Source organism: Macaca fascicularis, chromosome 12 (genome assembly GCF_037993035.2).
Source record: "Macaca fascicularis isolate 582-1 chromosome 12, T2T-MFA8v1.1".
Taxonomy (NCBI): Eukaryota; Metazoa; Chordata; class Mammalia; order Primates; family Cercopithecidae; genus Macaca; species Macaca fascicularis.
The window spans coordinates 7,215,895-7,239,856 of NC_088386.1; the positions used below are offsets into that span (position 1 = coordinate 7,215,895).

At 40.3% G+C, this 23,962-nt stretch overlaps 1 protein-coding gene across 1 annotated transcript in view; it reads right to left on the reverse strand.

The window, feature by feature from the left end:
* The window catches only part of CNTNAP5 (contactin associated protein family member 5), an 860,931-nt gene that overhangs the window by 382,354 nt on the left and 454,615 nt on the right, over positions 1-23,962 (reverse strand). The window contains exons 9-10 of the mRNA XM_005572890.5: positions 4,011-4,160; positions 997-1,168 (exon numbers count right to left, since the gene is read on the reverse strand). Coding sequence (XP_005572947.3) covers positions 997-1,168; positions 4,011-4,160 — 322 coding nt within the window. The remainder of the gene's footprint in view (positions 1-996; positions 1,169-4,010; positions 4,161-23,962) is intronic.

Genomic DNA, 23,962 nt, shown 5'->3' on the forward strand with positions numbered 1-23,962 from the left:
TCTATGCCAATCTCCCTTCCCCTCTCAACCTCAGCCTAGCCTGCCAGTGTCTTCTCCTTTAAGATTCAACTCAGCATTATCTTCTGAAACCTTCTTGGACTCATTCTCTGGGGTCAGACTAAGTTGCTGCTGCTGTGTGTCTGACAAATAAGGGTGCACTTTTGGTCATGTATCTCACTTTATTGTAATGGCTAATTTATTCCCTGATGAAACATAAGCAGAGACCCTGTCTCATCAACACATAGGCAAGCACTGAACAGATATTATTCACCCATTCTATAAATGATATTTTGACAAGGGTGAGAAGAACTGGAAGAATGAAGGAAGTAGGCTCTGGAGAGGAAAGAAGAAGAACATGGTAAACTTTGATGTAAATTCAGAATCCATCCTCTTTGGTTTTCTGCAGTGTGTCTTTGCATTTAGAAACTTCTATTATAAGGAGAGCAAGATCCCAGGGGAAATGGAGAGCTAAAGTGAGTTTTTCTGATCTCCTCTGGACCAGAGAAGCAGTGGTAGGGGCAGTAAGACCAAAAAACAGCCAAATCCAGGAGTAGTTGTATGTTATTGGGCATTCGTGAACCTCTTTTGCAGACTTCCCAGATGGTCCGATGCTCATCTGTCTGTGTTAGAAAGGACACACACAGCAGTGAAAAATGAAATGGTTTAGGAGAGAAGTAATTCCTTCCTCCTTTTTGCTTTAACTTCAAAGTAATCAAATGTTGTTTATGCATAAAATTTTAATCCTTTCACAAATTTGTATTTTGATTTAATTTGCATATCCCATTTACTGCAAGTCAACATGAAGAGAGACTCAACTAATTTAAACCATTTTTCTCTGGGCCTGAAATCCTTTCAGAAATATTTTCCATTAGGCAACTCAATTATGTCTAATGTGGCTAATGTCGGTGGATTAGAATTTTGCTTAAAGAAATTCATATTTAGAACAGTGAGAATGGGAAGGGGGTGGGAGAACAGAGGAGAAGAGACAATAATTACCTGTCTTTGATGCTACACAGATCAATGTGTAAATCACTAAAATTCCCCAGGGAACCTTGCTGAACTGAAATGAGGTCCTTGGGCTGGTTATCAATAAAGATGAGCCTCATGCAGCCTTGGAAAGCCTTAATGGGATTTAAACATTGGGAATCGGTGAGATTGTCGGGGCACCCTGTGGGACAGAGAAAAAAGATGAAGAAGAATGCTGAAATGATCCGTCATTGCTTTGGCGACCTATTGATGGAAGACCTTGAGGTCTAATTATTTTGGTGCTTTCTCATTCACAACAGTGCACACCCTTTTTGTTGTAAATCCTAGCATTCTCAGGGAGGGGACAGAATTGGTACAAAATAGGGCATACTCCATCACTGTAGAGAAAATAAAAAGCATGGCAAAGGGAATATCAATACTGTAACAGGTGTCTCCTTCTTACTTTTTTTTTTCCTTGGGGTAAGCTATTTTCTATTCTTTCATATGGCATCCTTCACTCACCCCAAGGAAGAAACGTATTATAGCTACTTCAGAATTTTGGTTCTGTCTTGAAATACATATCTAAATGCACAATTCAATTCTGAATTACGCTTTCAAAGGAAATTATGCTTTGGGTAGGGATGGTTGGGTAGGGATGGCAGCAGAGGAATTGTCCGGTTAATTGTTAGCATTAACAGGCTTAGTTCCTGAGAAAGGTACACACAGGAGCATAACTGGAATTTTGACGTGATGTGCAAAGCAAAATCAGACATTTTGCTGGTTTTAGAAGGAATTAAGGGTTTAAATGCATGTCATTTTAGGGCTGTAATAGCATATGGGAAAGGTTAACACTATACCTTTTTAAAGGGTGTTCTTAAAAAAAAATTACACTGATTTAGTGTAGCTTGCAACCAGGGCATATCTACTTCTCATTAAGATGGGTATAGAGCCTTTCAGGGATATGAGTGCTCGTGCTCCTTACAAACTCCATCCCAATGGCTTTAATAGGTTCAGAGCATATGGGAATGCAAGCTTGAAACCATGGTAATAACCCATAAATAACTGGGAATTATTTCAGCCATCTTTAATAGACAGTCACTGCTGGGCTGAAGCCCAGCAGCTGGTTAACAGCTCACAGGCACACTATAAAATGAAGAGAGATGCTACAACTTCTAATTGAAGCTGTAGAGAGAATTTATGTAAGTTGACTATTATTACTGAAACTCATTTTTCACCTTCCTTAAGTTTACAGTCTACGTGTGGGGCGTTTGTTTAAACACTGTTCAAATCACTGATAAATCTTCACATTCTAAACCCAGGGTCCCTTAAAACTTGCCTCTAAGAACACTCCTTCAACTGAGGCAGGAGAGCCATTTTGTCTCTGAGGCATGTCAGATGCTTATTGTATCAGGATTAGTAACAAACATTTCCCTCAAGAATAAATTCAAGATAGAGTTTTTCCCTCTGATGCTGAAATATTGCATAAGATGCACAATTATTCGGTCTGTGAGGTTATCTTTGTGGACCCCAACACCCTTGTTCTATGATCTTTATAATACATTTGTTCCAATCTCTGTTTTCACTGGTGGGCTGTGGGAACACAGACCTGGATTTGAATTCATGAGCTCTATGGCGTTGCACAAACTCTTTCATCTCAGCAAATACCAGTTTTATTATCTATTAAGTGGGGGTATTATGTACTGCACAAGGTTTCTGCATGAATTAAATGAGGTAAGTCATACAACTTTTGCAGAGACTGGACGTGTATTCCCTTCCTAAAGGAATTTGTTAAGCCATGCACAGGGGGAGGAGATTTGAGGTAAAGGTCATAGGCCCTTCCTCACCCTAAAATCAAGCCACAAAGATATTGCTTCCCCACTAGGAGATGTTGAGATATACACTGCACCTGTGCAAAATCCCTTTTGCATTTTAAAGCTTTAACCACATTCCATTGGTATGAGAGAAGTGACCTGTAAATTCTGTTTAAGAGACTATGCATAATTTTATACAATAGTTCTCTTCAATTTACTAATAGGAAAAGAATAAGGAAACTGTAGACCAGACCCTGACTTATATCTAAAGGAGGTGGAGCCAGTTTCCCCATCCCCTGCCATGTGGCACACTCTGTGCTATACGTTTAAACCTTGGTCGTACTTAACTTTTCCTGAAATTTTGGAGGTGAACTTATTTCCCCATGTTTCAGATTAGGAAGTTTAGGGACTATAAGTACCTTTCTCAAGGTCAGACAGCTATTGAGGTTACATCATTTTCAGAGATTGTTTCTATAATACAAACAACTAACTATGAAACTAGATATTAATTTTTATTGAAAAATACTTTTGAAAGACTAAATACATACATATATATGCATTTATAAAAATTCAGTAGATGCCTAATTATATGTTTTTCTTCACCATCAGCTTGCCCTTGTGTTCCTGTCATTGGAAAGGTTCCCAGGATTCACTTAACATCAGAGAAGGCAGAATCTGAACAATCTGAACTGGCTTCTACACGTGGAGTTACAAGTTCATGGGCCTCCTAGTTCCACCTCATTCCTGGCTCTCTGTGGGCATGATCTCTAGGAATGTGGGGAAGGAGGGGACAGGGGACTAAGAGAGGAAAGTGGCAGAGGAGGGACCCAGGTGCTGAGCATGCTGGTTGTGCCTTTCCACCTGGATTTTGCCTCTTGCAGGTACTGCTGACTCTTGATACACTTTCTCCAAGTTTCGAACTGAGTTTCTCCTTTCCCATGTGATCACAGGGCTTGGCATGGCTACAAAAATCTCCTTTGGATGTGTTATATAACACCAGCTCTTGTAGCTAAAGTTCTTTTCTTCCTCAGCACTGACCTAGATAATTTATATTTGCCCACAGCTGTGAGAGATTTTGCTTCTCACTATTTTGAGATTGAGGATGTGTGTGTGTATGTTGGGCGGGGGGGATAATTGTCTAATTGACCAAGCCAGAACCACCATAGTGAAATAATTGCCCACTTCACTTTCCCTCCCTTCTTTATTTTCCCTCTTAAAGGCTGGAGAATTTACCTCCAAAGTAGTAGCTATTTCCAGAATAAATCTGCACCCAAGTGCTGTCAGGAGCTGGGGGTGCTGCTTCATTATCCAGAGTGAGCGTGATGCGGTTCCTCCTGGCGTTGATGCTAACTGAGTGCCACAAGCCATCATTCAAGTTGCTGCCTGCAAGAGAAACAAGAGAGCAAGCCTAGAGATGATGGGTCCGGAAGGCCTGGAGAAAGGGGGCTTATTTCCCAGCCTGCTGCCGTCCATGCCCTTCTCAGAGCAAACCCACTCCTCACTCGGCTGGATACAAGCCCTTGGAAGGTTCATAAAAAGCATTGCTCTTCCTCTTTGTACCACTTCATTCTAATCTCTATCTTTTTTAAAAAAGATGGCTAAACTGCTTCTGATATGTTTTGTTTAAAAACAAAAGGGAAAAATACAAAATGTTGTACATACCACAACCAAAGTTATGTCACATATTCTGATCTGTTGTTGTATAAATGCAGAGGAAAAAAAAAACAGAAAAATAAAAGAACTCAAAATATTACCAGCAATTTTATCTGAGTGGTAGAGTTACGGGCAATTTTAGTTTTCTCATACTTTCCTACAAACAATTTTAGGAAAAAGTGAGCTATTTTTAAAGTAGATGAGGAAAGCTGGATTCCAATGATGTACCAGGCAGAGGCAGCCTCCAGTTGGAGAGAGGTAACATACTAATCCAATTGCAGCGTTTTTCATTCTAAATTAGGTGACATTGTCTAAGTTACTCACCTTCATTAAGCTCTGATTTTATCATCTGTAAATATTATAATTCCTGCCCCTTATCACTGTCAAACGGATCAAATGAAATGAGGCATGACTGTCTCTAAAGGCACTGGAAGAAAGGTGGATGGTTTTGTAAAGTTCTTTTCTCTCCTATTCCATTGCTCCAGCTGTCTTTCGTGTACCCTGTGCTGCTGACCTACTTTACTGAGGAAACTGTATTGGGAACTAGTCATGAGGTTTCAACTATTTCCTTTAAAGAGTTTATCATCTACGAAGACTCTGTGTCCTGTTGGTGCGAAGTGCTTGCTGAAGAAAATAAAAGCATATTAACTGATTGGTTACAGAGAGTTTCTGTGGCAAGAGCACATAGCCACACAATTCTAAATTCTAAACAGTCATTTATTGTGCCCTGTTACATGTTGAGTTGTCTTTCCTCTCATTGTGTCAGTTTCCTCACTTGCAAAGAGGACAATGACTGTACTTAACAGGCCATTGTGGGGATAACACCAGTTAGTCCAGCAGGTAATGCAGAATAGGTCATTTCAATCATACGCTGGCAGTCATGTTAGCTTAAAAAATGAACAGAGCGACAAATACGAAATGGTCTTTGGCATTAGAGGGTATGGATATTAACATCACATGATCTCTACCCTAGGGTAGTCCATTGTTAAGAGGCAGAGAGATATGCAAGGAAGATTAAAATAACGTCTTTTGAGTTCAGGTTAGCGGGGTAGACAGAGAAGTAAGCAAACAACACCACCTTTTGCAATTCTGGGTGGAACAACAACATATGAGCAGAGAAGAAAGAAAGTCTAACTAACTCCATGAGAGGATCCCAAGAATGTTTCACAGAAGTGGGTGACAGTTAAGGGGAGTTGTGGAAAACGAGCAAGAGTTTGTGATTCTGGGAGCAAGGGTTCCAGGAGACACAGAGCCTGTATAAAGAAACAAAGGTCTGGACTGAGAAGCAGGAGATGCCAATATGAAGGCAGCTGGAAAGAGGATCCAATCTCCCAGGGGTCTCACATGCCAGGCTCGGGAGGACTTTAAACAATATCCTTTGACGAATGATTCTGAAGAGCACTTTTCCCAAACCGATTCTATCAGCATCTCTGGGCATGGGCCCTAAGCATCTACATTTTTAAAAAAGCTCCTTGGGTGGTTCTAATGTGCAGCCAAAGATGAAAATTACAGCTTTAGAACATGGGAGTCCATGAGGGCTCTCTAGGATGGTAATATCAGGGTTGGAGATGTTTATTCAAAGAATCAGCTAGCACAAGAGCCAATGGTAGCAGCTGGGAGGGGTCAAGGCTGGAGGCAGAACTCACAGGTCCTATTGCTTGCAGAGTCCCCGGAGGCAGAATGAGAAGATCTCACCTAAAGTAGCAGCAGTGAAAATGCAAAGCAAGTGATGGATTTAGAGGTATTTCTGCAGGTAAAACAGACCTGCCTTGGTAGAGCCTACTGGAGCAGCCCCAAAGCAGCCAGCTGGGAAGAAAACACTGAGGATCACCACAGAGGTGTGGCAGACCCTCAGAGTGGCAAGTGAAGAGCTGGTGCCCCTCAGCTCCCAGATGGCTGGTGCCCCTGAGCTCCCAGGCTGCCCTGGGAGAAGCACAGCACCAGGCTTGGAACCCAGCTGTATTTGCACCTGGGCAGCTGTGACCCATCTGCTCAGTGCATCCCAGATATAGGAGACCCGATGTGTTTTCAGCCAGATCTCTCAAAGTTAGTCTCCACTGCAACCCTGAACATCTGCTTGGGGTGAAGAAGAGAACCCAGAGGCTTCTCAGCCTGGTGGCCCCACTTCCTCCCAAAGGCAGTTGTCCTTAGACAAGACCAGGGTTTGGGTCCTGGACACAGGGATTCTGCTAATGAGACAGAGAATCTGTCAGGTGTTTCTTGGTGATGAACATTTGACTTCTTTCAGGGGTATTTGGGGAAGACAGTCAATTGTAAGTCCTTTTTAAACATGTTCATTTGCATACTCATTTGAATACATCCGCATAACATATGGGACTGTATCTGCAGGTAGACTCTAGACTGGAAGGGTGTTAGTAACTAGTTCAGAATAAAAGTTCTAAATACTCCCTAAAGGTCAAGCACCCTGCTAGGCATCAGGGCTACAGTAGAGAAGAATGTATTTATAGAGGCCACAGTAAGTGTCCCCTCCAATTAGTTATCTACCATCTATTCATGTTACAGATGGCACTGGCCTGAGAGGAGAGGTCTGCTCAATGGGTGTCTGTAGGATCATCTGTTCTGATTGTGGGTCTTGTCCTCTCCCCACATCGCCATCCATTTCTCTCTTTCAAGTTTTTACATAATGATGGTTTGCTTGGTTGGTTGTTTTCTTCTTCTTCTTCTTCTTCTTCTTCTTTTTTTTTTTTTGGTTTGCCTTTTCTTTGATTTGGCCTTTTTCTACATGGTCCCCAGTCCCTGCAGGGGGAGCCTGGGTGAAAAGTTTAGCTCTGCGGAGGAAAATTATTAGAACAATAGTTCTCGATGCAGGTATTGCCTGGGGAGCTTTTGAAAATACAGAACCTGGGGATCACTCCAGGTTAATTAAGTCAGATTTCTGGGGATTATCCCAGGACTTGGAATTATGTTGTGCAGCCACAGTCGGGAGCCACGTCATTGGAGGTGTCAGAAGAGAAAGGAAAGAAGCTGAGAAATTGGAACTAGCCCAGGAGAGCTGCTCGGGCACGGGTTCCAAGGTAAGTGAAGTGGTACATCCCCAGCTAAAAATCTCCACTTTCAACTGGTCCTCGTTTTCACTTCATTCTGTTAATAGATCCAAAATAATATCCCTAGAGACTCTCCGAGGTTTTGTTATTAAGAATACTCTCTTAAAGGTAAAAGTGGAAGTGCTATTAATTATTCAACAATTAGGAAGAAATCACCTTATCCGACTGCTTTTTTCCCAAACCTCCTTGAGATAAATAGCTTTGAAAGAATAGACATGTCCAATGAGGAGAACAGGAAAGCAACACCTTTTAGGCCAAGAATGTCTTGATGGGGGGAAAAGAAATGCTTTTAGGGGAGAAGAGCAGGATATTGAGGGCCAATATGGGGCACTAAGCACCCCCATGATTTAGGAACTGAGGCCTAAAAGATGGGATTTGGGTTCCAGAAACAGATGAGGACAAACATACAATTTCTGAACTTTAAAGACAGGTCGGGTATTATTTGCCATCTCCCAGACTAATAAAGGATAAAAACTGATTATACTCAATCTCAATGAGAATAGAGGGAAATAGTCAATTTTATATGTTGTTTTCAGCCACCTAAATTTGCACATTCTTTCTGGGAGACAATACACCAGTAAGCATCAAAAATCCCAAGAATGTCATACCTCATTTCCTGTTAATTTTATTCTGAAGAATTATTTCTAAAATAGTAACAGAGCTGTAGCCAAGATTTATGGTGAAGATAGTTCATGACACCATTATTTACAATAGCAAAAATTCACTGCTACCCCTATTTCCAATAATAGCAGGCTAGGTAAAGCAAACATGGTTTATTCCTAATATGGTATATAACGTAGTCAATAAACATCACAATGTCCAAGAATGTTACTGATATCTTGATAAGAGAGAAGTTCTTAATAAATAGTACGTGCTGCATGATTCCCATTTTGTTAAAAACTAACACCAAGAAAAACACTGCAATAATGTAGACTGACAGAATCACACATTATTTTTGTTTTTTCTTTCTTTTATGTTATACCGGAATTTTCAATGTTTTTTAATGTACATTTTTTATAATCTTAAAAAACCTGACAAACTGTTTAAACTGAAATAAAAGACAGAAAACTTTTTTGTCCTCTTCACTTTTGTTCTCATGGCTTCTCTTAGGCTCTGGAATTCAGCCTAGGGCATCAGTATAAAGGGTTCCTTATAGAGAGAGAGAGTTAAATAGGCTGCCCTGTGCTTTCCTAGGAATCAAATAAAGACTTGGAAGATTTTCTCCATAGAGAAAAAAAGAATGACAGTTTTCATCCTTGCTACTGAACTTGCAAATGAACCTTTGAAATACCCCAATTGTAAAAATAGCTAATAATACATCACACTACCAGTAACAAATGCCTACAATGTGCCAGGCACTTTAAATAATATAATTCCTAACTCTTACAATAGTCCTGGAGGTCAAGTTGATTGCCCTCATGTAATAGATGTAACAGAGAAAAGTGGAGAGGCTGCTCAGGGCCCCATGGCTGCTCAGAGGCAGAGCCAGCGTTCAAAGGGAAGTGTGGGTACTGGGGCTGAGCTCCTTTTGCTCATCATGCTGGCAACTCCAGCCAGCCCTGCCCTGCTCCTGCCATCTCTTTGATGACCAAAAAGCTCTGCAAAGTTTTATGTTCTGCTACTGAATTCTACTTTGCTTTTATTTTTATTTTATTTTTTTGGTAACAGATTTATTGAGGTAAAATTCACATACCATATATGTCATCTAAAGTGTGAAACCCAGTGGTTTTTAATAGATTCAGTTATACAATCACTACAATCAATTTTTAAAACATGTCATCATCCCCTAAATATACTCTGTAACCTTGATATACTGTCCCCCAATCCCCTTATCCCTGCACCTCCAGCCCTGGTCAACCACCACTAATCTACCTTTGGGACTCTATGGATTTGCCTATTCTGGGCACTTGATATAAATAAAATTATACATTATGCTCTATTTTCTGACTGGTATTTTTTTCTTAGCATTATGTTTCTAAGATTCATCCATGTAGCACAAATCAGTATTTTTTTTTTTTTTTTTGAGACAGAGTCTCACTCTGCTGCCCAGACTGGAGTATAGTGGCTGATCTCGGCTCACTGCAACTTCAGCCTCCCAGGTTCAAGCGATTCTCCTGGCTCAGCCTCCTGAGTAGCTGGGATTACAGGCACCTAACACCATGCCCGGGTAATTTTTTTGTATTTTTAGTAGAGACGGGGTTTCATCATGTTGGCCAGGCTGGTCTTGAACTCCTGACCTCAAGTGATCCACCTGCCTCAGGCTCCCAAAGTGCTAGAATTACAGGCGTGAGTAGGTGTCTTGTGGTATGCCTGTTGTGTTGGATGTGCAGCAGCACTCCTGCTCACTAGATGGTAATAACAATCCCCCATCACCATCACAACCCTCCATCATCACACCACAACCTTCCATTACCAACATCACCACCCTCCATCACCAACACCACAACCCCTCTTCACCAATACCACAACCCTCTATCACCAACACTACAACCCTCCATCATCAACACCACAACCCCTCTTCACCAACACCACAACCCTCCATCACTAACACCACAAGCCCCCATCACCAACACCACAACCCTCCATCACCAACACCACAACCCCCATCACCACCCAACTCTCCTTCACCAACATCACAACTCTCCATCACCAACACTACAACCCTCCATCATCAACACCACAGCCCTCCATCACCAACACCACAAAGAACGATCATCAAAACCACAACTCTCCATTACCAACACCACAACCTCCCATGAGCAACAGCACAAGCTTCCATTACCAACACCACAACCTCCCATCACCAACACCACAACCCCTCTTTACCAACATCATAATCCTCCATCACCAACACTACAACCCTCCATCATCAACACCACAACCCTCCATCATCAACACCACAACCCCCTATCACCACCACAACCCTCCATCACCAACACCACAACCCTCATCACCACCACAACACCTCATCACCAACATCAATCTCCCATCAACAATACCACAACCTCCATCACCAACACCACAACCCTCCACCACCAACACCACAACATTCCATCACCAATACCACAACACTCCATCACCAATACCAAAACCTTCCATCATCAATGCCACAACCTTCCATTACCAACAACACAATCCCATCACCAACACCACAAATCCCCGTCACCAACAGCACATTTTTTCACCATTTGGGGGACAGGTGGGCTAAAAGGTGAGTTTGGTGGGAATGGAAATCTTCCCTTGGCTCAGAGCCGTTGAGTTAAAAAAATATTTTCGAGGTTGCAGAGCCTTGACATACTCTTCTACTCTGGCTCTCAATTGTACCTCTCTCTCTCTGTCTCTCTAACCCCACCAATTCCTCCATAAAATTTCTAACAGATCTTTGCATTTCAATGGTCACCATATTTTAACATCTTTTTTATGTTTCAAAGACAAAATGAAAAGCAAGATCACAATTAATGTTGCAAGGTGTCAATGAACCTTTGTAACCAAGTGACTGTTCAGGGCCTGTAAGTGTCAGCCGTGACTACCCTAGGCCATTACAGCCACACACAAGAGCAAAAAGGTAGCCCAGGCCAAATCACAGTCCCCAAAGACTGTTTCCAACCCTGGAGATAACTTGTTACAGATTTCCTTGATAGCTTTATTCACCTGCTATTCCTTGCTCAAGTGCCTGCCGCTTACAATTTCCAGAAATTTAGAGAGATTTCTTAATTTCTCTAAACCTATTACATCATCTGTAAAACAGAAACAAATTGATTGGCTTGACTTGAAAGTTTCTAGGCTTTATCATCCCCAGAAAACTCGATTCAACAGTCTTTCTATGTCCTCTCACACATGCTGTTATTTAACAATTCGAAGGTAGCTGTCAACTTTTGCTGACTATCTCACAGTCAACTTTTGTGAGAATAAAGTGGGCAATATATGAATAATTGAATAAGGAAGTCTAAAAATGTCAGTTACATAGTAGAAGAGTATATTACTGTTACTAGTACCATTATGCTACAATTTAGAGCCTGAGTTATGTTTTCCTGGCACACTGTTTATCCATCAATTATCAAATTCTCTTAACTTTTTCCTACATATGGTAGATTGAATTCACATATGCCTTCAAATTCCCTGTCCTACTTTTGTTCTACTCCTTATCCCTGAAGCTGGGAATTTCTTTAATGATGCCCTTCTTTTCCCAGTCCTCTGTCTCTTTCTGATAGAGGACACCTTGCTAGATCCAACTATCTAAACTGCAAGGTTATCATTGACCTCACAGCAAATACTCCGCCACTGGGTCATGGAGCTCAGAGAATGAAAATCACACTGGACAGTCTATTGTTTCTGTAACCAAGTCTCCCTCTGTCCTTTCAGGCTATTTTCCAAAATCCTTACAAGAATTCTCTACTCAGCTAGATCATGTGTTCATTATGCTCTAAGTAAACATAGTTAGTGAACTGGGGCTTCCACACCCAGCCGCTGCTCCACCTATATGCTATCCTTACGATTTCCTCCTTTCAAAATCCATCCCCCAATCTTCCAAGGCCAAGTTTTTGTGTCAGCAAATTCTTTCCTAAACTGTACAGACAGAGAACATACGTTTTATTACTTTCTATCACAGCCACCTACCACAGTGCAGGGCATATAAAATGTGCTGAATGATTGATTGATTGAATACATGAATAAGTTAATAAATCCGGAAATGAATGAAGCAGGCTTTCCTTGACTAGACTAGTGCGTGGTGAATTCTCTTTCTAAATTCCTGTAGCATCTGCAGTCGGATCTATTTATTTAGTTCATAATATTTACCACCTTGTGGTATTAATTAACAATCCGTCCATGTAAGTTTCCACTTCCCAGTGGGATGACAGGTACCTGGGGGTCAGAGTCTGAGTCAGGTTTTGGGACCCCCCCACCAGCTCCAGTATCAGCAGAGCAGCATTCTGCCCTCTCCAAATGCTAATTGATGGATTGAGCATCAGACCAACTGAATCTCCACTGCCAAGTGTCAGCAGCAGGCCCTCTCGTGAGCATTGGCCATAAATCACGGTTAAACCTTTCCTAGTCATTAATGCCTGGCTCATATTTCAAGGTAACCTGGATCCTGAAAACCCTTGATTGCTGCATAATGGGAAAACATCTTGTTTTGCCATCCGTTAGGGTCTGTTAGGAAGTCACAATACATTTGTGGTTGATGGTGAAGGTGTGGTTTCCTTAGCAGACTTGAATGCTGAGATCAAACATCCACATGCTAAACATTAAGCTAAACTCAATAGAGTTATTTCCTTATTCTCTCCAAGATACAGCACAAACTCTGGGGTCCCTGACCAAAACGCTGCTTCATCTTTTGCCCTCTGGGCCCCAGGCATCTAAGCTTCTATAGTCTTACACCTCCAGTTCTTGTTCTATTTCTCATCTCTTATTAGAGCATCCGATCCTTCCCTCCTTATTTGGCCAAATTCTATTTATTCTTCAGAACCAAGCTGTGACATCTCCACCTCTAGAAAGCCTTCCCTTTCTCCCCTGTCCTGCTGTCTCTTCCCTGTGCTTCCCTGTGCATTATTCATTAATACCTCTGTACTGTCTCTTCCAACCACGCCTATGAGCTCCTGGTGGGCAGTGCCCCCCTCCCAGGTTCAACCACAGTACTCAGTGCAGAGTAGATACTCCAAAAGTTTCCTAAAGCCAATGGGAGGAACCTAAGTTATATGAGAGAACTGTCAAAGTAAAAATTATAAAAGACAAAGGGAAGTGATAGCAGGTTTGACAAGATTAATCTGCTATGATAAAAAAAAATCTAGCTCCTGCAATTCCCTTTTGAGTGAGAGATAGAGAAAAAACAGTGAGTTAAGAAATACAATGTTTCCATTGTCATTAATCAAAACTTAAAAAGCTGAAGATGCCCAAGAAATCACTACTTTGGTAAACATTTCCAACCTTTGCTTGGTATCTTAAAGTTCAGGCGATTGCATTGCTCAGTTTTCCATAACACGAAATGCTTCATCATGTTATTATCTTCTGAAACTCGAACTCTGTGCTCAACCAGACAGCTTGTTGTGACAATCATAGCCGTGTGGCTATCCATGTTTTTGCCCTTGCTAATGGGATTTTCTCATTAACATTATCTTAGCTCAAATACTGAGGCATTAATGACGACTTAATTGAAGCAGAGGATGAAGCTTGCGGCCTCGTCATGTTTACTTGATGTGCAGGTGGTGGCTAGCTACAAATGGCTTATATGAGAAAGGACAATATTTGGGGAGCAGCTCCGTTAATTGCAGGGCTATAGCCTATAACCACCCAGCTGCCAACATTCCACACAGTACTTCCATCCTGCACAATGCAACTCTCCAGGCCGTCTCCCTACCCCTGGGAGCTCCCTTGCCCTTTATCTAATTAGTACTCCCCTGAGTATAGCTCTTTCCTGGGTTTGACACATTATGCAGAATATAATTGTTGTAACAGGAATGTTTGTTAAAAATCACTACCAACTCTTCTTTCCTTGTTAAAATTCTATCTTTCGGAAATGTTTTAGAGGTCAACTCCACTAGTTTATTCATGCGTGTAGCAAATAGTTATGGAAGACGTGTGGTAAGCAAGGTGTTGGACCAAGGCTTGGGCAAATAATGTACTTGTTTCCATGGTTGCTTACATTCTAGTGATGAGAAGTCACACTGGACAACAATTAAATAGACACATTAATATACATTGCATGAGGTGAATCGTGTCCCTGCAAAATGCATATGTTAAAGTCCCAACACCTAGTACCTGAAAACACAATTGTATTTGGAGACAGGATCTTTAAAAAGGTAATGATGGTAAGTTTCCATATGTTTGGTGTCCTTATGAGCAGAAGGTATTTGAATACAGACATGTACAGAGAAAAGACCATGTGAAGATAGAAAAAAGACAACCATCTGCCAGCAAACAGAGGCCCTCAGAAGAAATCAATCCTGCCAACATCTGGATCCTGGATTTGTAGCCTCCAAAACTGTGAGAAAATATATTTCTGTTGTTTAAGACATTTAGTCCGTGATATTTTCTTATAGCAGCCTGAGCAGATGAATACATACATATAAATACTTAGGGCAAACGTTACAAAGAAAAAAAAAAAAAAAAACAAAGAAACAAGGAACCTGGCCTGCTTTGAAAAAGTTTCTTGAGAAAATATCAATTGAGATTAAATTCTGAAAGCTAACGGGGTCATGTTGACCATAGCTACAGGATGACACATTTTATTTAATGTAAATGTAGTCAGTGCTCAATAATCATCAAATAAACATTCATTATGGCTGTTGATCCGAGAATGTCATCATATTTTGAGCTACAGAAAGAATAAGCAAGTCACAGAAGTCTACTGGCTATAGAAAATTAACTGATAGAAAGGATGGCTTAAATGTTTTTTACGGGTTTTTTTGGTGTTTGTTTTGTTTGTTTTGTTTTGTTTTGTTTGGAACACCTTCTCTCTAACTAGTACTGTTCAAGGAATTATCAAAAGAGTGAAACATTATAAGGTGGTTGAGGAAATATGATAAACACTATTGCTTGCTCCTAGGAATTAAATGGAATGAGCTGAGATGGCATTTTCAATAAGCCATTTGACTTGACTATAGACACTACTTCATGGTATTTTCTTGATTTCTGGCTCTTTGCTGGCCATGTTGCCTTTTGTCCAAAGATTTTGTCTGTCCCAGGTGATCAGCTTTCACCTTTGCTTTTTCAGTTAATAACGAGCAAGTGGTGCCAGCTGCCAGGGTCAGATCTCTTAGTCTGGATTCTCCCCCCTGCCCTTCTGGATTTAATTTGATTGTGCCATAACCATGTCTTTAAAATGTAGACTCACTCCTTAATCCTGAAAATCCCAGTCTGAGTTTGATGCCTCTGGTGACATCAACGCAGTACACTGCGCATCTGGGAAGCTCTGGGGAGAAGATGCTTTAATGGAATCCGAAGTGGGCTCTCTGCCTGCCTCACTGCTGCTTGCTTTGCCTTCTGAAGAGATGTTCACATATACCAACCGTTAGCTGTAAGAAAGCCAGTTCCATAGCCAAAGACCCTTGCTGTGTCTCTGCCTGGATTTCTCTCTGCAGGAAATAGCTTCAGTACCTACAACTAATATTGCTCCTCTACTAACATAGTTTGAAGGCCTAATATATTTTGTTAACCCTCCTACCAACATAGGCAAACACACACACACACACACACACACACACACACACACACACACACAGAGTAGTCTACTGTGATTTAAGGAAGGTTGCAAAAAAAACCCCATTCGGGTTTGGATATTTGTCTCCTAATTCTCAACAGGTTGTGAAGAGTCATAGCATAACCTTTTTAAGACCAGGCAAGCAACTCATCCACAAAATCCATGGTATCAAAAAGAGGCTACGTCTACTTTTCTGACTCCACAAAGTGCACCCGAGTTTTGGGAGTTGGGAAGCATGACCTCTGGCAAGGGGCTTAGCCCTAGGTACTCCCAATCAATCAGGACCACTTACGCCAGTTTCAAAAGAAGAGCCTTGGGTTGATGATTTCTTCGAAGACAATAAAGGGTGGGGTTGACCTACTGTTTTCCTTCAAGAAATCATGAATAGTGCTGGAGGGAGCATCCATGATTCTAGACTGATCCTCTCCTTCAGCAAATGAGGACAGTGAGGCTAACAGAGCAAGACTTAACTCCTGTCCTACATCTGATTAGAGCACAGGCAGGCTGGAGCACAACCACTAAAGACTGAGTTCAAGCTCTTTGCCCAGAATGTCTGACATTTTGAGAAGCACTACAAAAAACGAAAACAAACAAACCAACAAAAACGTAAGCTAAAACTCCATGCCTGTTTCTTTCGATTTTCCTTGCCTTGTATTTTCCCGTCAGAAAAATTAAAATAACATTGAAATGTCAAATCCCTTTCAAATAATTAGAGTGGTGCCAGTTTTCTCTTAAGATTGCTTACCATTTCACATGACATTCAAAACATTCTGCCCTATTCCTCCTAAGAAAACAAACCAGGTGGTCTCCTTTACCTTTATAAAATGTCCTATTTTCTTAGTAATTCAGGTTGTTTTGAAAAATACTAAACTCCATTCTAAGCATCTCCATAAAAGCCTTTAAAACGGCAGCCACATCCTTCATTAAAAAATAGAGTGTGACATCTATTGCTCAATGAAAGGGTGTGGAGTTTGAGAGAGCCGCATGACCACATGACCATGTGAGAAGTCCCCATGGCACCTGGTACCTTATGAAAAGTATAGAAAAACCGGGAGCTTAAAATATATAAATTAGGTTATGCAGGTAGTTGATCATTCATTGGAGAATTGCCTAAATGGATTTTGTGGTAAGGTTCACAGTCCAGCAAGACTGCTAGAAGGTGTTCTCTGCTCCAGTGAAGCTCATGACTTTCCACATGGATCAGATCTTTCAGTTTGAATTCTGAGAGATCTAATCTTGATTGATGGGGCACAGGGGAAATTAGAATGGGAAAGCCTGCACAAAGCAGGGCAATGTCCTTATAAGTAGATAGGCCCTTACTGAGGTAGACCTCATGTCACTTGGCAGCCTTCATCCTTCAATGATAATGCTTTTAAGGAATCAGTACTGAGCACCAAAAAAAAGTCTGAAGAAAGTATTACCTATTTTCGCAATGAATGTTGGTGTGTGTGTGTGTTGATACATGGATATATATATGGATATATATGTGGGATATACATATGGATATATATGGGATATACATGTGGATATATATATGGGATATACATGGATATATATGGAATATACATGGATATATATATGGGATATATACATGGATATATATATGGGATATATACATGGAGATATATACATGGAGATATATATGGGATATATACATGGAGATATATATATGGGATATATACATGGAGAGATATATATGGGATATATACATGGAGATATATATATGGGATATATATATGGAGATATATATGAGATATATATATGGATACACACACACACACACACACATACACATAATTTGCTTTTTTGTTTGTTTTTTTGATGGAGTCTTGCTCTGTCACCTAGGCTGGAGTGCAGTGGCCAATGAATATTTGCGTGTGTGCATTGATATACGGATATATATAAAATTTACTTTTTTGTTTGTTTTTTAGATGGAGTCTCACTCTGTCACCTAGGCTGGAGTGCAGTAGCAGGATCTTGGCTCACTGCAATCTCCACCTCCAAGGTTCAAGCGATTCTCCGGCCTCAACCTCTCGAGTAGCAAGCAGCTGGGATTACAGGCATGTGCCACCATGCTCAACTAATTTTTGTATTTTTAGTACAGACGGGTTTCACCATGTTGGTGAGGCTGGTCTCCTGACCTCAAGCAATCCACCTGCCTCAGCCTCCCATATTATTTACTTAATAATATTATACAGTTAATTTTAGCTAAAATACACAGACTTTTATAAAGACAACAGACTTTCAATCTAGTGTGAATCCCAAGTAATACAAGAATAAGACCACCAAGTAAATTGTTTTTGAAGACACAGCTTTAGACCTAAATAGCCACTTTCCTTAAGAACCTTTTGTAGATTATCTACAGATGTAAAGCAGAGTTTCTTTATAATTTGAGTTATTTAAGCAACGGACAGTATGAACAATGAATATGGAGAGCAGCAGGATACTGTGTAAAGACCATGAACTTGGGAATTCTAAGGAAAAAGCTGAGGTTGAACATCACTTTGGCTACTTTAACTTAAATTCACATTCTCAGTTTCTTTCTATGTGTGTTGGTATACTAACTGCCTTATAAAGTTTTATGAGTTTTTCTACAGTTTTGTATGACGAGCCCCTAGCACAGTGCCTAACTGGCAGAAGATCTTCAATGGCTGCTGGTTCTACTTTCACATCCCTTACAGTGAAAAGAGGTCTTCTAACTTTCCTCATACCCACATATATCAGGCTTGCAAAAAAAAAGGAGATGACAAAAATAGAAAATAAAGAAAAATACAAGAAAGGGATTCCACTGTTGTCCTTCATCTTCCTGAAACTTCATCTCTACAATAACTAAATTCAGATGTCTTCTATTTTGAGGATGCATTTACTTTGCAAGTCTCTCCTTGATCTTCAATGCAAAAATCCCTAAATCAGAACTACTTCCTTCCTAAAAAGCCGAGCACACTGTACAAAGCTCTGGGAACAGGGTAGAAGGTGTGAGGCATCATTGGACTGCCATTTCCAAAGGAATTACCTTCTCTTTTAGATCTAGGATGTTAGAACTAGTCTCAAATAAACCTTTGATTATCTGCATTCTCTGACCCATTTGGGATATACCAAGTGTCAAGTATAGCCCTGTTGACTCTCAAAAATTATTGGAACGATTGTCATTATTTTTTCATCGTTCATATGAGATTTTCATCTCTTATAAAGCAAATGTAAGCTCAAGTACTTTGAAAACAAGTTTCCTCAGAAATGTAAGGGAAGAGAAAACTGTTTTTGTTTGATTATTTGTTTGTTCTTCCTCCTCTCAGATGGGAAAATAGAAGAATACACAAAATCTTGATCCATTTCTAAAAACCATCAAATTCAAATTTTCTAAAAACATAGAAATTCTCCTTAGGAGAGAAGAGTTTTTGAGAACTCTGGCTGCGCATTTTAAAAACTTCTTTTTGCTTATATCAGTTTCTGAGAGGTGGGTCTGAAATAACTGATGATTTGTTCCCTTTCTGCAGTTGGGTAAGGTGGCAGCTCTTACAAGATTCTCTTTCGGTCATAAATGCATTTTAATGACTGACATGCGTTTAATAATACAGACAGCACCTGGATTTTTAAGAGCAATGTGCTGCCAGGGCCTTCCTTGTATTAAAATTTCATTTTTGACCTGAGGCCTACAAGTCTCTGTATTCAAAAACATCTCACCGATTCAAGAGAAACAGCTCAGTATCAGCTCACATTTTTCTTTTTCAAATAAGGAGGATTGAGGTTTAACTTTTATAATTCAGAACATGAAAAATATTGTAATTCTAAGTGATTAACTCACCTCCATTACTAGAAATCTAATAAATTTTATAAAAATCCTCTGACTGCACAAATTCATTCTTAACTTTTATGACTCTGTAGCATGAGGCCCCTTCTAGCTATATCTCTTGAGTCAGCACAGAAAGAAGAAAAATGTGTTAAATAGCTACTCAACACTTTGTGCAGTATTTGACATATATACTACCTCATTTAATTGCCAGCACCAACTTATAAAGTATAATTTTTTTTAAATCTCTTGTAATAGGCAATCTCTAAGATGATCCTGGATAATCTGTGCCTGTTAATACCCAAGCCCTGGTGTCATCCCCTCCATTTGGACATAAGCTGGGCATATTTACTTGCTTCTAAGGAATAGAATATGACAGAAGTGAGGAGATGCCATTTTCTATATTAGATTATAAAAAGACTGTGGCTTCTGTCTTGGGTGGTTTTTCTCACTCACCCTTGGCAGCCTTCTGGAGAGGGTCATGAGGAAAAGTTGGTAAAAGAAACCAAAATATTTCACCCCAAAATATACGTCTTTCACATATTTTGAGAGGGCTGTTCCGAAAGAAGCAGCCCTGCAAAGCTGTCTTTCATGGGGTACTTGCATCTGTAGAGAAAACTTGCATTGATACAACAAGGCTTTCTGGAGGTTCTCCCTTGTTTGGATTGAGGACTGAGAGTCTAAACATTTAAGAGTCTGGAAGAAACATTTGTCATTTATTCTCTCTAAGGGCTGATACCTGTATGGCTTCACCTACATTTTAAGACCACCTTGGTAAACAGAACCTCCTCGGTAAACAGAACCTCCTCTTCTCTCCCCTCAATTACCTGTCATGCCATCATAACCTGATTTACTATCTCACCTGTGTTTTGTTGCTGTTTTTGTCATTGTTTTGTGTTTTTGAGATGGGATCTCATTTTGTCACCCAAGCTGGAGTGCAGTGGCACGATCACGCCTCACTGCAGCCTTGGCCTCCCTGGGCTCAGCTGATCCTCCTACCTCAGCCTGCCAAGTAGCTGGTACTACAGGCAGGCACCCACATGCCCGGCTAATTTTCAGTTTTTTGTAGAGATGGGGTTTTGCCATGTTACTCAGGCTGGTTTTGAACTTCTGGGCTCAAGAGATCTGGACTCCTTGGCCTCTTGAAGTGGTAGGATTACAGGCGTGAGCCACCGTGTCTGACCCATAACATGATTTTGGCCATGCTCTAAACCCCAGTTCTTTCTGTAATCTCAAGGTGGTATAAAGGCATCAACCATCTGCCATTTCTTTGGGCTTTTATATTTTGTATGTCTTTGTGACTGCTGTACACATGTGTGCATGTAATAAAATGTGTATGCATTTTTTTCCTGTTAAGTTGTCCATTATTCATTTCTTATATAGATTCAAGTTATTTTTAAATAACTTGAGGGGAAAAATATAAACTTCCCTACATGTGGAAGTGGATTTTCTGAAGCCTGCCTGAGCACATGAGTTTGGAAGCAGATCTTCCTCCACTGAACCTTGCCATGGCTGCAGTCCCCATTGGCAATTCAACTATGACCTTATGGGAGACTCTGAGCCAGTCACCCAGCCAAGTTGTCCCTGGATTTCTGATCCACAGAAACTAAGACACAATAAATAATGTTTTCAACCATTAAATATTGCTGTCACTTGATATGCAGCTATAGATAACTAATACACTTCAGTTTACATATGAGACAAAGTTTATCCAGGGCCACAGGAAAGGAAGGAGAAAATGAATTAATACTTTTAAACTTGACTGCCTGACTTCCAGACTCAGGCCTTTCTGCTATGCTCAGGGGTTCAGTGGGCCATTTTGTTCGCCTATGGACATTTGAATGTCTCCCACGGTCTGACATGACCATAACTATGAGAAAAGAAAAACAGCTCAGAGCAGTCTGAAATATGCGAATGATGCAAAGTATATTGGGCCCAGAGAGACATGAGTATGAAACTACAGTCACACACCCTTCCCCTGAGCTCAAGGCACCCATGTTCCAGGCAATTGTTTAAAGTTATTTTTTTCCTGACTACCTGCCTCACCCATTATCTTCTTGCTCCTGGAATCTGTGATACAAAGAACAATGCACAGAAAATCCTTAGCCGGTATGATTTTAATGTACATTTCTGATAAACAATACAGAAACTACCTCTTTTTCGTCTTTAAAAATCTGCTTCTAACTGTAGCTAATCAGAGCATACATTCAGGGCAACTTGAATCTATATTCCCAGGTTGCAATACTCAAGCTTGGCCCAAATAAACTATCTATTTATATTAATATTGCCTTGGCTTCTTCCTTTTAGGTCGACAACTATTAAGTCATATCCTTTACAATTTAACTCAATTTTTGCTAAACTACTTGGATAAAAAATCCATGCAGTCCAGTTGAGAGAAAGGCATCTAAATTAAATTGTAGTATAATCCATGATGGATGTTGACCTGCGGTGAAAAGCAGAGGGAGATTTTTATTCAGACTGTTTATTCAGGGAGACTTCTGAAAGAACTTCATCCTTCTGAAAGAACTTCATCTATCAGCAGCTGCAGCCCAATCCCTGCTCAATCCTTGGCATGTGAGATTTGACCTCAATGAGTATTTGTCACCTTTGTAAATACACCGCTGCTTGAAGAACATCAGATATTGGTAACATAACAGAGAATGAGGGAGAGACTTCCACTGTTCCATGTTGAAGAAACAGCAGCTGGAGGAGCCAGGGTATCGAAAAATACAATTTGTTCCTAGACCTGCTGCATATTGCTAGACAGTAAGATCTGTAGTACATGGCAATGAAACAGTGCTTCCCAAACTTTGGCCATTTGAGGACCATTTAAAAGTGTTCCCATTCCCTGGTGCCATATGTACTTGCATTTACTTAATATATTTAAAGAAATAAAGAGTATTCAGTTAGGAAAAGAAGAAGTCAAATGGTCCCTGTTTGCAGATGACATGATTGTATATTTAGAAAACCCCATTGTCTCAGCCCAAAATCTCCTTAAGCTGATAAACAACTTCAGCAAAGTCTCAGGATACAAAATTAACATGCAAAAATCACAAGCATTCTTATACACCAGTAACAGACAAACAGAGAGCCAAATCAGGAATGAACTTCCATTCACAATTGCTTCAAAGAGAATAAAATACCTAGGAATCCAACTTACAAGGGATGTAAAGGACCTCTTCAGGGAGAGCTACAAGCCACTGCTCAGTGAAATAAAAGAGGACACAAACAAATGGAAGAACATACCATGCTCATGGATAGGAAGAATCAATATCGTGAAAATGGCCATACTGCCCAAGGTAATTTATAGATTCAATGCCATTCCCATCAAGCTACCAATGACTTTCTTCACAGAATTGGAAAAAACTGCTTTGAAGTTCATATGGAACCAAAAGAGAGCCCGCATTGCCAAGACAATCCTAAGTCAAAAGAACAAAGCTGGAGGTATCATGCTACCTGACTTCAAACTATACTACAAGGCTACAGTAACCAAAACAGCATGGTACTGGTACCAAAACAGACATACAGACCAATGGAACAGAACAGAGCCCTCAGAAATAATACCACACATCTACAGCCATCTGATCTTTGACAAACCTGACAAAAACAAGAAATGGGGAAAGGATTCCCTATTTAATAAATGGTGCTAGGAAAATTGGCTAGCCATAAGCAGAAAGCTGAAACTGGATCCTTTCCTTACTCCTTATATGAAAATTAATTCAAGATGGATTAGAGACTTAAATGTTAGACCTAAAACCATAAAAACCCTAGAAGAAAACCTAGGTAATACCATTCAGGACATAGGCCTGGACAAAGACTTCATGTCTAAAACACCAAAAGCAACGACAACAAAAGCCAAAATTGACAAATGCGATCTAATTAAACTAAAGAGCTTCTGCACAGCAAAAGAAACTACCATCAGAGTGAACAGGCAACCTACAGAATGGGAGAAAATTTTTGCAATCTACTCATCTGACAAAGGGCTAATATCCAGAACCTACAAAGAACTCAAACATACTTACAAGAAAATAACAAACAACCCCATCAAAAAGTGGGCAAAGGATATGAACAGACAGTTCTCAAAAGAAGATATGCATACAGCCAATAGATACATGAAAAAATGCTCATCATCACTGGACATCAGAGAAATGCAAATCAAAACCACAATGAGATACCATCTCACACCAGTTAGAATGGCAATCATTAAAAAGTCAGGAAACAACAGGTGCTGGAGAGGATGCGGAGAAATAGGAACACTTTTACACTGTTGGTGGGATTGTAAACTGGTTCAACCATTGTGGAAAACAGTACGGCGATTCCTCAAGAATCTAGAACTAGAAATACCATATGACCCAGTCATCCCATTACTGGGTATATACCCAAAGGATTATAAATCATGCTGCTATAAGGACACATGCACCTGTATGTTTATTGCGGCACTATTCACAATAGCAAGGACTTGGAATCAACCCAAATGTCCATC